At 43.8% G+C, this 13,204-nt stretch overlaps 1 protein-coding gene across 4 annotated transcripts in view; it reads left to right on the top strand.

The window, feature by feature from the left end:
- LOC121290609 (bromodomain and WD repeat-containing protein 3-like) overlaps nucleotides 1–13,204 on the top strand; it is a 181,341-nt gene that overhangs the window by 98,506 nt on the left and 69,631 nt on the right. For all 4 annotated transcript variants that reach the window (XR_005945850.1, XM_041211275.1, XM_041211274.1 and 1 more), the window contains 2 exons: nucleotides 1,604–1,697; nucleotides 2,579–2,722. Coding sequence is in view for 3 of the 4 variants with exons in the window: in XM_041211275.1 (XP_041067209.1) it covers nucleotides 1,604–1,697; nucleotides 2,579–2,722 (238 nt within the window). In the remaining variant the exon portion in view is untranslated. The remainder of the gene's footprint in view (nucleotides 1–1,603; nucleotides 1,698–2,578; nucleotides 2,723–13,204) is intronic.

The following is a 13,204-nucleotide window of genomic DNA, read 5'->3' as shown; positions in this document are numbered from 1 at the left end:
GATTAAAGTGGGCATTAAATAACACAAATCATGAAATCTAGGTATATAATAGTGCAGGACATTATTTTACAAAGTCAAAGGATCTTCCTGTTGAAGGATCATGAGGACTCGAAATGTCAACTGTGCTCTTCTCCGCTGATGCTGCCAGACCTGCTGAGTTTTTCCCGGTATTTCGGTTTCTGTTTTTGCAGAGGGTCTTCCGTTTTGTTGTTGGCACCCTCTAGTGGTCAATTGAGATTACAGCAGAGAATTTGAGAAAAGGTTTCACAGCTGCTGGAAGTGCTTGGTCAAGGCACTTTTGGTTGTTGGAAGAAGAGGAGAGTGAGAATTAGGAAAGATGAAAATGAAAAAATTACATTTATATCGGTCCTTTCATGTCAGATCATTCTAAAGGACTTAAGGCCAATGAAGCACATTGTAAGTGTAATCACGATTATAATGTTGGAAACACAGCAACCAGTTTATGCATGGTAAGGTCCCACAAACAATGCGAACATCGGTTCTGTTTTTAGTGATGATGATGGTTGAAGGATGGACGTTGGCCAAGACACAGGGTGGAACTCCTCTGCTCTTATTTTAAATAGTGCCCTGAAATCTTTTATGTTCACTTGAGAGGGCAGACAGGACCTCAGTAAACATTTTTAGAATTTTCCAGTTACTAGCTGAAAGAATGGCCCGACAAGATTTCTCAATGTTTACTGTAAGAAATGACTAAGTAAAAAACTATTGACTAAACATTTTTTTTTGTAGGCAACTTATACTTCACAGAAAGTGACATTCCCCTTGTACTTATAACCTGTCGCAGTCTGCATGGAATTATAGTCCTTTTAGCAAACAGTCCACAGTTTTGTCCCAGCTTCCAATGGGGTCATGTATTTCAGTTTCGCTGAGTAGAAACTTTAGATGACCATTTCCAGGCACTTCACTCAGTTTTCGCAGAGTTTCTTCCTCATCAACATTAAGGCCTTTTCTGGTGATTCTTCTTCCCTCTGACCATGCAGGGACGCATCTCCCAAAATCCTTAGCTGGATGCATGATTTACTTCTTCAACTCTGGTGCCTGGCTGTGGTAGTTTGCAAAGCACAGCAATCTCTTTTCTCTGCTGATCACACAGAGCTTCTACTGTCTCTGATATTCATTAATTTGTAGGTAAACCAGTAATCTGATCTCAAAAATGGCTTCCTTTGCCCTCTTTCCCTATGGAAATGTCAGATGAGATTGTGCACTCAAGTCTTTGGAGTGCATCCCTTGGCACTATTTTGAAGTAGACCAGGGTAGTTATCCCCATTGTCCTGATCAATATTTATTCTTGATCAATATCACTTATTTAAAAAAAAAAGTGATCTGGTTCTTAACACTCTTTTGGCAGCTTGCTGTACGCAAATTGACTGCTGCATTTCCTACATTACAGCAGGTACTACACTTCAGAAGTACTTCATTGGCTCTAACACCATTTGAGACATCCTGTAATTGTGAAAAGTGCTATGTAAATACATGCCTTTATTTTTTATTTCTCCCTCCCACTTCCCATCCAAACGATGGGGCTGATGGAGTTGTAATGGAGTTTTCCTTTGATCAGTTTTGACTTATTTCTTTTACTCAGGATGCAGGAAGATTTTAGGATTGCCAAAAGTGAAGAGGAAATTGCCTTGTATGCAAGAGAGAAGAAAAGACGACCAGTTCACTCTGCACAAAGGGTGAGTGGTATAAATGGAATATTACTGGATATAAAGTGAAGAACTGCTGCAGTGTTTCTATAATTTTTCCCCTCTGAGCCCATCTTGTCCAAGGGACCCATCATCTGATCCCTTGATTCTATTCCCACTAAAACTGCTGCCATCCAGTCTCCCCTCCAGGTCCCCATGGGTGATGATTGCAAATGTAAAGGAGCAGGGGCACAGCACCTCAAGAGAGAGAACAGTTAACAACTATTTAATAACTCCATTACAGCATCTACACAATTTAATGTTTCTTGTATCGTAGTTCCATTGGTAGACTTTGTGCATTAAAGTCATTATATGTATGGTGAAAAGCTGAAGCCCCAGTCCAGATTGCTGAGGAACATCACTTATATTCTGCTAATTAGGATGCATTCTCTTTATCTCTCTTTTCTGATTTGCTTTCAGTACTAAATTATGATTATCAGACAGATTTAATCTGGTTTCTATTATTTCTATTTTTGTATAGTTAGCCCATTTTGTCTATTTATGTAAAGTTGATTGTTCAGTGTTTGTTCTTGTCTCATGTATTTTTTTAAGGTTAGTAGGCCTTCAATCTACTTTATAGTGTGAATTAATAATTGAACACTTTGCTTCTATTCCCATGGGTTGTCCCATTGCTGTTTGTGTCAGCTATGTTTGTTGTTGCTCCACTCTCTTTAAACATCCTTACCTGACATCTCTCGTGATCCTCTGCTCTTTATCGGTCCAATACACTATGCCAAATATGAAATATTTTTACCATCCCTATTGTGTGCAGTGCTCTAACTTATTTTGTTATCTGTCATCTTAAATTCTCTACAAAGTAATTTGATTTGTTATTGCAAAAATTTTGGGGTTTTTTTGTATCTTCATTTTAGAATGATTCCTTGGACTCATCTGAATACACAAAAAGAAAGATGAGGGCACAGCGTCGTGAGCAGCTCAAATATCGAACTCGTGCCGCTGTTGAAGAATTAGCTCAATTTTTCCATGAAGAAGCAGAAGAGGTTAGCTCTGAAGAGGTTAGTGACATGAGTCACATTTTGCATCCTGGATCCAGCAATTGCATTTAACTTTTTGTGTTGACAACATAATGAAGCAGTTTAATTATGTAGACTGTTGCAAAATTTGATTTATACTAAATTTCTGGAAGCTATATTAAAACTCAAGAAAAGACAGATGAGAAGATTGAACATCAAATACCAGCTATGAAATACTATTGAATGCTGAGTAATATATATTTGAATGCATACTTGACTTGTCAAAAATATTTGCATCACAATTTCTGTCATTTTAAAATGTTTGTATCATACAATTTATTAATACGAATATGGAGCAGAAGTAAACCACTTGGCCCCACAAGCCTGCTCTGCCATTCAATAAGATCATGGCTGATCTGATTGTAACCACCTGCCTATCCCCAATTACCTTTGACCCCCTTTTATCAAGAATCTATCTGGCTCTGCCTTAAAAATGTTCATAGATCATGCTTCCACTGCCTTTTGTGGAAGCGAGTTCCAAAGACTCATGACCCTCTGTGAGAAAAAGTTTCTCCTCATCTTGGCCTTAAATGAGTGACCCCTTAATTTTAAACCGTGACCCTTAGTTCTAGGTTTTCCAACAAGAGGAAGCACCCTCTCCACATTCACTCTGTCAAGATCCTTCAGGATTTTAAAGGTTTCGATCAGGTCACCCCTTACTCTTCTAAACTCCAGTGGATACAAGCCTAATCTGTTCAAACTTTCCAGCCCTCCCATTCCTGGTATTAGTCTAGTAAACCTTCTTATCTGAACTGCTTCCAATGCATTTACATCTTTCCTTAAATAAGGAGACCAATACTATATGCAGTACTCCAGGTGTGGTCTCACCAGTGCCCTGTGCAACTGAAGCACAACCTCCCTACTTTTGTATTCAATTCCTCTCAATAAATGATAACATTCTATTTGTTCTATTAATTACTTGCTGTACCTGCATATTAACTATTTGTGGTTCATGCATGAGGACACCCAGATCCCTCTGAATCTCAGAGCTCTGAAACTCTCACTACTTAGATAATATGCTTCTTTTTTATCCTTCTGCCAAAATGGATAATTTCATATTTTCCCACATTATATTCCATTTATATTCCCACTCACTTAACCTACCTATGTCACTTTGTAGCCTCCTTACGTACTCTTTACAACTTACCTTCCCACCTATCTTTGTGTCATCAGCAAATTTAGCAACATACCATCTGTCCAAGCCATTTATGTAAATTTTAGAAAGCTGAGGCCCCCAGCACTGATCCCTGGGCACACCACTTGTTACATCCTGCCAGCCAGAAAAAGACCCATTTATGGCTACCCTCCGTCTCCTGTTAGCTAGCTAATCTTCTATCCATGCCAGTATGTTACCCCCTACGCCATGAGCTTCTGTTTTCGACAATAACCTTTGATGTGGCACCTTATCTGGAAACATAAGTACAGTACATCCATCAGTTCCCCTTTATTCACAGCACATATGACTCCTTCAAAGAACATGATTTCCCTTTCACAAAACCATGTTGACTCTGCCTGATTACCTTAAACTTTTCCAAGTGCCCTGCTGTAATAATAATAATAGCTTCTAACATTTTCCCTATGACTGATGTTGAGCTAACTGGCCTGTAGTTTCCTGCTTTCTGCCATCCTCCCTTTTTGAATAAAGAAGTTACATTTGCTATTTTCCAATCTAATGGAACCTTCCCCTAACCTGGGGTATTTTGGCAAATTAAAACCAATGCATTAACTATTTCACCAGCCGCTTCTATCAAGACCTTAGGGTGAAGTCCACCAGGACCTGGGGATTTGTGAGCTCACAGCTCCAACAGTTTGCTCAATACCACTTCTCGGGTGATTGCAATTCCCCTGAATTCCTCCCCCACTTCCAACACCTGATTTACAGCTATTTCTGGGATGTTACCATGCTCTGTGGTGAAGAACCATGCAAAATACCTGTTCAATTCATCTGCCATCTCCTTACATTCCATTATTAATTCTCTAGGCTCACTTTCTATAGGGCCAGTGTTCACTTTGTTAACTCTTCTTATTTAACTGTCTATAGAAACTCTTACTATTTGTCTTTATATTTCCAACCAGCTTGCTCTCATACTTTTAATTTTTCCCTCCCTAAGTTGTCTGTCTCATTGGGATGTATCTATTCTGTGTATTCTGAAATATCCCTTTAAAAGTTCACACTTTTTTGATATGTATACACTCTGACTTCTGGTATCATTCTTGTAAATCTTCTTTACACTCTACAGTGCCTCTATATCCTATCTGTAATATAATATTGTGACCAGAAGTGCATGCAACACTCTGGTCTAACCAGGGTTTGAAACATGTTTCGCATAACTTCCTTCACCTACTTTTCAATTCGTCCCTCTGAAAATAGCGCTTGGTTTTCTTTTTCTGATTGCCTTGCTAAGAAACGGTGCAAATTTTGGTGTATTTGTACTCCAAGCTCCTTTTGTTCCTCTATCCCACCTATACCTGCACCTTCCAAGTAATAATTGACCTCCCTGTTGTTCCTGTTGAAATATATAAGCCAATGTTTGTGTGTTGAATTTCATTTGCATATTATTTGCCCATTCTGCAAGTTTATTAATTTCCTCCTGGAATTTGTTGCAGTCCTACTCAGTATTGATTATCACCCCCAATTTCCTGTCATTCACAAATTTAGAAATTTGTGTTTTTATTATAAATTGTAAACAGCAGTGGCCACAGCACTGATCCTTATGGAACACTACTATCCACCCTCCGCCGCTGTGCATAGCTACCCTTTAATCCCACTCTGCTTTTTGTTTTGAAGTCAACTAACAATCCATTCTGCCGCTTGTTCCCTGACTCCGCATTCCCTAACTTATTCATTAATCTGTTATTTGTACTGTACTTGTCAGCTAACTTTGTTGTTTAAAACCAGAGGTAACCTGGAACAATTTTTTTCAGAATTTAGGAATTTTGTAGGATCTGAAATAATTAACCTATAAGAATCTTATATTTATATAAGTTGGCTTGTTAGTTTTAAAACTGCTACTTTGATCACAGCTGAGAAATTACTTTCATTGTGCAATGACACTAAAGTTGTGACACAACTCTGGATGCAGGCTCTTACATAACTCAAGAGAGAAGAGGTGTAAGGCTCTCTTGAGGTAGTCTTACATTTGACACTACAAGGAGTGCAACTCCAGTACCGTGTTGAATTTGGTTTAAAAATTGCTGAGAAAGCCTCTTAGCATTGAGGACATTTTTAAACCCATCTGTAAGTTAATTTAAACAATCAGATACACAGATGCCTAAGCATTTAAACTATTACTGCTGAATGGTGCAGTTACAGCTAGGTAAAGTGCTTGCTGGTAAGTAGAGCTGAATAAATTTGCAGAGATAATGCATGCGAGCCCAGCTTTTTGAAGTCTATATGTTGGAGCCAGTGAACATTTGTCAATATACTGATAGAGTTGTTTACCACAGAGGCGGAGGCTATTTGGACCATCGAGTCCATGCTGACTCTCCACAGAACAATCCAGACAGTCCCAGTCTCCTACTCAATCACTGTAGCCCTGAAAGTTTATTTCCTTCAAGTGCCCAACCAATTTCTTTTTGAAATAATTGTTTCTGCTTTCACCACCTTCATGGGCAGTATGTTCCAGGTCATTATTACTCACTGCATAAAAAAAGAGTTCTTCCTCACACTCCCCCTGTGTCTCTTGCCCTAGACCTTAAAAATCTGAGTTCCCTAGTTCTTGTACTATCAGCCAATGGGAAGATGTTTCTGTCATCTACTTACCCTGGAATGTCATAATCCTGTACACCTCTGTCAAATCTCCACTCTCAGTATCCTTTGCTCCAAGGAGAACAACCCCAGCTTCTCCAACCTAGGCCTGTAGCTAAACCCCCATCGCTGGAGCGGAATCGTCCCGGATGTGCACTAAGTGCGTGAGCGGACGTGAAAAAATACGTTTTACTAGCTGGCCACAATGGCGGGATTTTGTGCCATATCGTCCCCTTCCCAGCACGTCCCTTCTCATTAATGTGCATTCACGGGAAACAGTCTGGATCATTGGCGGGCGGGCTCAGATCTGCCCTTAATGTCGTGAACTCAGGGCTTCGGGCACCATAAATGCACCAGAGTGCAGCCTACTTCATGTCAATAGACCAGGACTGCTCCAGGCAACAGATGGCCCTGAAAGTAAAGAAGTCGGCAGCCCCCAAATTTAATGATGTCTCCCTGGGGCAATTGCTGGATGCAGTAGAAGGCTGCCGCGATGTCCTCCACTCCCGCTCTGGCGCAGAAGGTCCACCAGAGTCACCAATCTGGCTTGGGAGGCAGTGGTCAGTGCCACTGGAGCATAGACGAGATCAGCCATCCAGTGCAGGAAGAGGATGAATGCTCCCATCTATTCCGCCAAGGTAAGTCAACCACCTCCCCCCCTCCCCAAAAACTTGAATGAGTCAAGTTTCTCATTCGAAAGCGAAGGTGAAGGTAAATCCACATTTCTAAATCCAGGGCCATTAGAAAAACAATTAAAAATCAAAAACAAATCTGAACACTATAGATAAGAGTGCACAAGAAACAAATCTGAAGAAACACGGTAGTTTCTGGTCGGACGAACGTTGGCTTCCAGTTTATTTCCCCCCTCTGCTACCTTCTAGTTATTCCCAGCTGGCTGTTCTTTCAAAAGAACTCTCTCACTCTCAAACCCATCACACATCCATACGGATCTCACACTTCAAGGGACAACACCATTAATCCTCACACACACATTCACATCTCCATCAGGCTCACATTCTCTGGAGCTCATCTCCTTATCCTGTCCATGGCTCCGCTCACCACACAGACATTCCATGCATCCTTCTCATCTGCCATGGCATGTGTCCTGCTCTCGCACATTCTATCTGTTTTCATGCAGGTTAAGCTAGCTCACAACAGCAGGGAGAGAGTCCCAGACTGGAGGTTGGAGTGGCCCACAGGCTCCTCACTCACTTCGAGGAGTGTGCCATCACACTGACTGGTGAAGATGTGGACCATGCCTGCAAAGCGGTGAGGTCGGCAGTAAACATCCATATGAAGATCCTGCACCACATCATCCCCCCTCAGTGCAATTGAGTGTTTTCTCTCCTGATTTTGACTCTGCTGCCATGCGCTAATTATCTCTATTTCGGTTCACAGGGAGCTCTCCCAAGTGACCGATGCCCCCAGCCACCCTGTCCATCAGCTCCATTGAAGTCCTCACCTCCAGCCAAGAGGACACACCACCTCCATTGAAGAGCTAGAAATAAGCAGCCTGGAAGACCCATCACAGTGCCTACCCACACCCTCCAGTTCACAGAGACGCACCTTGGTGAGACCTAGATCTAGAGCAGATTTGTGCAGTGACCACCACAATCTGGTGGTCACTGTCCAAACACGTGTCAGCAGCAGGAGGAGGCAGATGAGCTGATCTCCCTGACACTCAAGGACTGCTGGGGAAGAGGCAACTGTGTGATCTGAGTCAGATGACGAGCACCTGCATTTGGCCTTACAACTCATCATGGAGAGTCAGCAGAAGGCAGGGGGAACATCACGCAGAGCTGTTGGAAGCACTCAACAGAGAGGCACATGAGTTGGAGGAGTGCATCTGCCTACTCTCTGACCAAGTGATGCCTACGTGTGTGTGTGTATGGAGGTATCCAAGTTAAGTATGGCGGATGTCACAGAAGCCTTTGTCCAGCAGAACGCGGAGATGCATGCTGACCTGCACTCCACTGTGGTAGCCATGGGTGAGTTCCTGTAGTGGCAACGCAAGAAGGAAATGGGGCACCTCAACATCCCTGCAGGCGCTCTTTCCCCTCAAGTGGTCAGGCTGGGGCCCTTGGGCGCCTGAAGGGAGGAGGAGCGGCAGCTGGACACCCCTGGGTCATCCACTCAGGAATCTCAGAGGTTGCCTGCTCCCTCCGAGTCCCCTTTGCCATTGACCCCCTCAACCCTGTCCTCTGTCACCACAGTAGGAACAGCTGGTCCACAAGAGGACAGCCAAAGCAAGCCGGGGCCCTCAAGGCCTCGGCTCTCCAGAGGAAGCATGCCGAAATCATCAGAGGCCACACAACCAACCCTTGCACAGGCTGTCTCCACCCTTGTTGTGGATGTCAGGGCATTACCTAGAAGAAGTGGTAAGCTGAGAAAAGTTAAGAAATCCTGATCACAAGTGGTTGCACGGGTGAACACATTTGTCACTTTAGAATCTGAAATATACTCACTTCCACTGAATAACGTGTAATGCCTTTCAGCTTCATTGACAGGCCAAGTGAGGTGTGTGTGTGCGTCCAGGGTCCATGTCTGCCTCTGACTCTCCACCAACCACCCTCATCGTCCCTTCTACTGTCACCGATGCACCCTCACCCTCCTCTGCCCCATCCCACATTCACCATTCCTTCCTACCATGCCCACCCTCAGCTTGCTCTCCAGGAGGCATCGTTGACTCCACAGAGCCCTCCCTTGCATGTTCAACTGGACATTACCTTCACTCTTACTCCCTCCTCCTCCCTCTGGACACCTTCCCCTTTTCAAACTCATTCCCCCCACCCCACCCCGCTGACACACACCCCTCTCTCAGCACCCCCCACCCCGGCACCCTCTCTCTTAAATCTTCAGCCCCCCCTTACCCCTGCCTCCCCACTTGCAGCATTCTTCCCCATTACACACTCCTCCCCTGTACTCTCTCCCCTCCCTCCTGTACTCCCTTCCCTGTACTCCCTCCTGTACTACTCCCTCCCCTCCCTCCTGTACTCCCTCCCCTCCCTCCTGTACTCCCTCCCCTCCCTACTCCCTCTCCTACCCCCTGTACTCTCTCCCCTCCGCCCAGTACTTCTCTCTCTCTTTTGACACTCTCTCTCTCTCCCTGTACTCTCTCTCTCTCTCTCTCCCTGTACTCTCTCTCTCTCTCTCTCTCCCTGTACTCTCTCTCTCTCTCTCTCCCTGTACTCTCTCTCTCCCTGTATTCTCTCTCTCTCTCTCTCTCTCTCCCTGTACTCTCTCTCTCTCTCTCTCTCTCTCTCTCTCCCTGTACACACTCCCTCTCTCCCTGTACACACTCTCTCTCTCCCTGTACACTCTCTCTCCCTGTACACTCTCTCTCCCTGTACACTCTCTCTCCCTGTACACTCTCTCTCCCTGTACACTCTCTCTCCCTGTACACTCTCTCTCCCTGTACACTCTCTCTCCCTGTACACTCTCTCTCCCTGTACTCACTCTCTCCCTGTACTCACTCTCTCCCTGTACTCTCACACACTCTCTCTCTCTCTCTCTCTCTCTGCCTGTACACACTCTCTCTCTCTGTCCCTCTGTACTCTCTCCCCTCCAGTACACCCCCACCCTGTACATCCTTCCTGCCTGCATTACTCTCCCCCCTCCCCCTCGTCACAGGAATCATTCTGATAAATCTCTTCTGCATCCTTTCAAGGACCTTCGTACCTTCCCTAAAAGGTGACGACCAGAACTGGATGTAATACTCTAGTTGTGGCCTAACCAGACCATTCTAAAGGTTCACCATAACTTTCCTGATGTTGTACTCAATGCCTCTGTGAAGCCTAAAATCCCATATGTATTGCTGACTACACTCTATATGTCCCACCACCTTCAAAGATCGATGCATATGCTCTCTGCCCCCAGCCTAGGTACCTCTGTTTGAGCATTTTTATAATTGTGCCATTAAGTCTATATTGGTCTCTCTATTCCTAGTTCCCAAATGCATCACCTCACACACTTCTCTGTATTAAATTCAATCTGCCACTTGTCTGCCCAGTCTGCTAACCTATTGATGTCCTGCTGTAGGCAATTCATACCACCCTCATTGTTTGCCATTCCTCCAGGTTTGGTATCATCAAATTTTGAATTTTTTCTCCATATTCTAATATCCAACCAATTCATTTATGGCAAAAGGAGTGATCCTAGCACTGACACTTGGGGAACACCACTGTCTGCCTCCCCTCAGTCTGAAAAATAACCATCTACCGTGACTCGCTGTTTTTTGTCCTTAAGCCAATATTTTATCCAAGCTGACACCGACCCTCCTGTGTTATAAACCTCAGTGTTAACCAGCCTTTTATGTGGCACCTTGTCAAATGCTTTATTAACAATCATATAGACAACATCCATCATATTCCCTTTATCACCTTCTCTGTTAATTCAATAAAAAATTCAGTTAGATTTGTGAATCATGAATTCCTTGCATAAAGTTTCAGAAGATCAAGCCAATGGAGGAGCTAGGGTGATGATGGTGTTTTGTGGTGAAAGGCAACTTAACATCCATCCCTTCCTGGAATAATGGGTTTTGGCTACATAAAGGCAACAGGAAGTCTCAGTGCACAATCAGGCTGTTGCATTTCTGATTTCTTTACACAAACTCACCAATCACCCACACGCAATCGGTAAACGGTAAGTGGGTTCAATTTATTTGAAGGCTACAGGACATGTTACAGGATAGCTCAACAAGCCATTCTATTCTAGAGATTCGGCAACCACCATTAATCACAGCAACAGCTGCAACCACAACTGCACTAACTGACTGCTGGTCACATGTTGCTTTACATCCTCTGGCATGTGTACATCACTTACATATTCTCAAAGCGATACTGCAACATCCGCCTTTTTTCCCCCAAAGGTAACATATATATGTATCTATTTATGTATATATATTTATATATTACAGGATGGTTGTGAAAACTATTTACACAAAAGATCGATTGCTGTTCATCATTTAAGATTTTAAAAGTCTTTATAATGTGTAGGTGGCTTACCAGAACTTATGACGGTCTAAATTTCCTGAGATCTAGACTTATTGCTTTAGATCACTCAACTTGTGGGTGCATTGGTGTCCGGTGTGTTATCAGAGTGTTGATTGTTTACATGGTGGTCTTCCACAATTTCACTGAGTTCATATTTGGATGTGTTCTAGATGTAGTGGAGTGCTGTGTGTTATACAGTTGAACAATTCCCTTAACTGGCCTCTGTTTTACCTGAATGTTGCCTCATTTGGTGTTTTGACCTTATAAGATCTAGGCTCACGACACACTTTAGATACGTTCACGGGTGACCGGGTTTCCTGTGCAGGATGTGTGGTCTGAACTTTGTCCAATGCACAGACTAGGCAGTTCCACAACTGCATGTTGGTTGTGTGCTGTCTTCATTCTCCCTTGTTCTTTCGAGAAGTTTCTCCTGTATTCCTAAGTATTTAAGCAGGTGATGGCTTGGCAAGGTCATCAGTGGTGAGAGGAGTGAATGTTTCTGGAAGAGGAGCCAATCAAGTGGGCTGCTTTGTCCTGGATGGTGTGAAGCTTGGGTGTTGTTGGAGCTGCTCTCAGGCAGGGGAGTATTCCATCACACACCTGACTTGTGCCTTGTAAATGGTGGACAGGCCTTGAGGAGTCAGGAGGTGAGTTACTCGCCGCAGGACTCCTAGCCTCTGACCTGCTCTTGTAGCCACAGTATTTATAAGGCTAGTTCCGTTTTTGGTCAATTGTAACCCCCAGACTGTTGATGGCAGGAGATTCAGTGATGGTAATGCCATTGAATGTCAAGGGAGGATAGTCAGATTCTCTCTTGTTGGAGATGGTCATTGCTTGGCACTTGTATGGTGCAAAATTTACTTGCCACTTGTCAGCCCAAGCCTGGATATTGTTGCATTTGGACATGGACTGCTTCAGTATCTGAAGAGTTGTGAATGGTGCTGAACATTGTGCAGTCATCGGCGAACATTCCCACTTCTGACCTTGTGATGGAAGGAAGGGCATTGAAGCAGCTGAAGATGGTTGGGCCAGGGACACTACCCTGAGGAACTGCTGCAGTGATGTCCTGGATTGATCTCCAACAACCACAACCATCTTCCTTTGTGCTAAGTGTGACTCCAACTAGCGGAGAGTTTTCCCTCTGATTCCTATTGACTCCAGTTTTGCAATGGCTCCTGGATGCCACACTCGGTCAAATGCTGCCTTGATGTTAAGGTAGCCACCCTCACCTCACCCCTTGTGTTCAGCTCTTTTGTCTATGTTTGAACCAAGTTTGTAGTAAGGTCAGAAGCTAAGTGACCCTAGTGGAACCCAAACTGAGCGTCAGTGAGCAGGTTATTGTTAAGCAAGTGTTACTTGCTAGCACCGTTGATAACCCCTTCCATCGCTTTACTAATGATCGAGAGAAGACTGATGGGATGCTAATTGGCTGGGTTGGATTTGTCCTGCTTTTTGTGTACAGGACATATCTGGGCAATTTTTCACATTGCCAGGTAAATGCTGGTGTTGTAGTAGTTGTACTGGAACAGCTTGGCGAGGGGCGCAGCAAGTTCTGGGGCATAAATCATCAGTACTATTGTCAGAATATTGTCAGGGCTCATAGTCTTTGCAGTATCCAGTGCATTCAGCCGTTTCTCAATATCATGTGGACTGAATTGAATTGGCTGAAGGTAATGCTGGGGTGCTCCAGTGGATCATTCACTTGACATTTCTGGCTGAAGATTG

The sequence above is a fragment of the Carcharodon carcharias genome, chromosome 18, assembly GCF_017639515.1.
Source record: "Carcharodon carcharias isolate sCarCar2 chromosome 18, sCarCar2.pri, whole genome shotgun sequence".
NCBI lineage: Eukaryota > Metazoa > Chordata > Chondrichthyes > Lamniformes > Lamnidae > Carcharodon > Carcharodon carcharias.
Note: the sequence above shows the minus strand (reverse complement) of the source record. Positions and strands in the feature narration are given on the sequence as shown.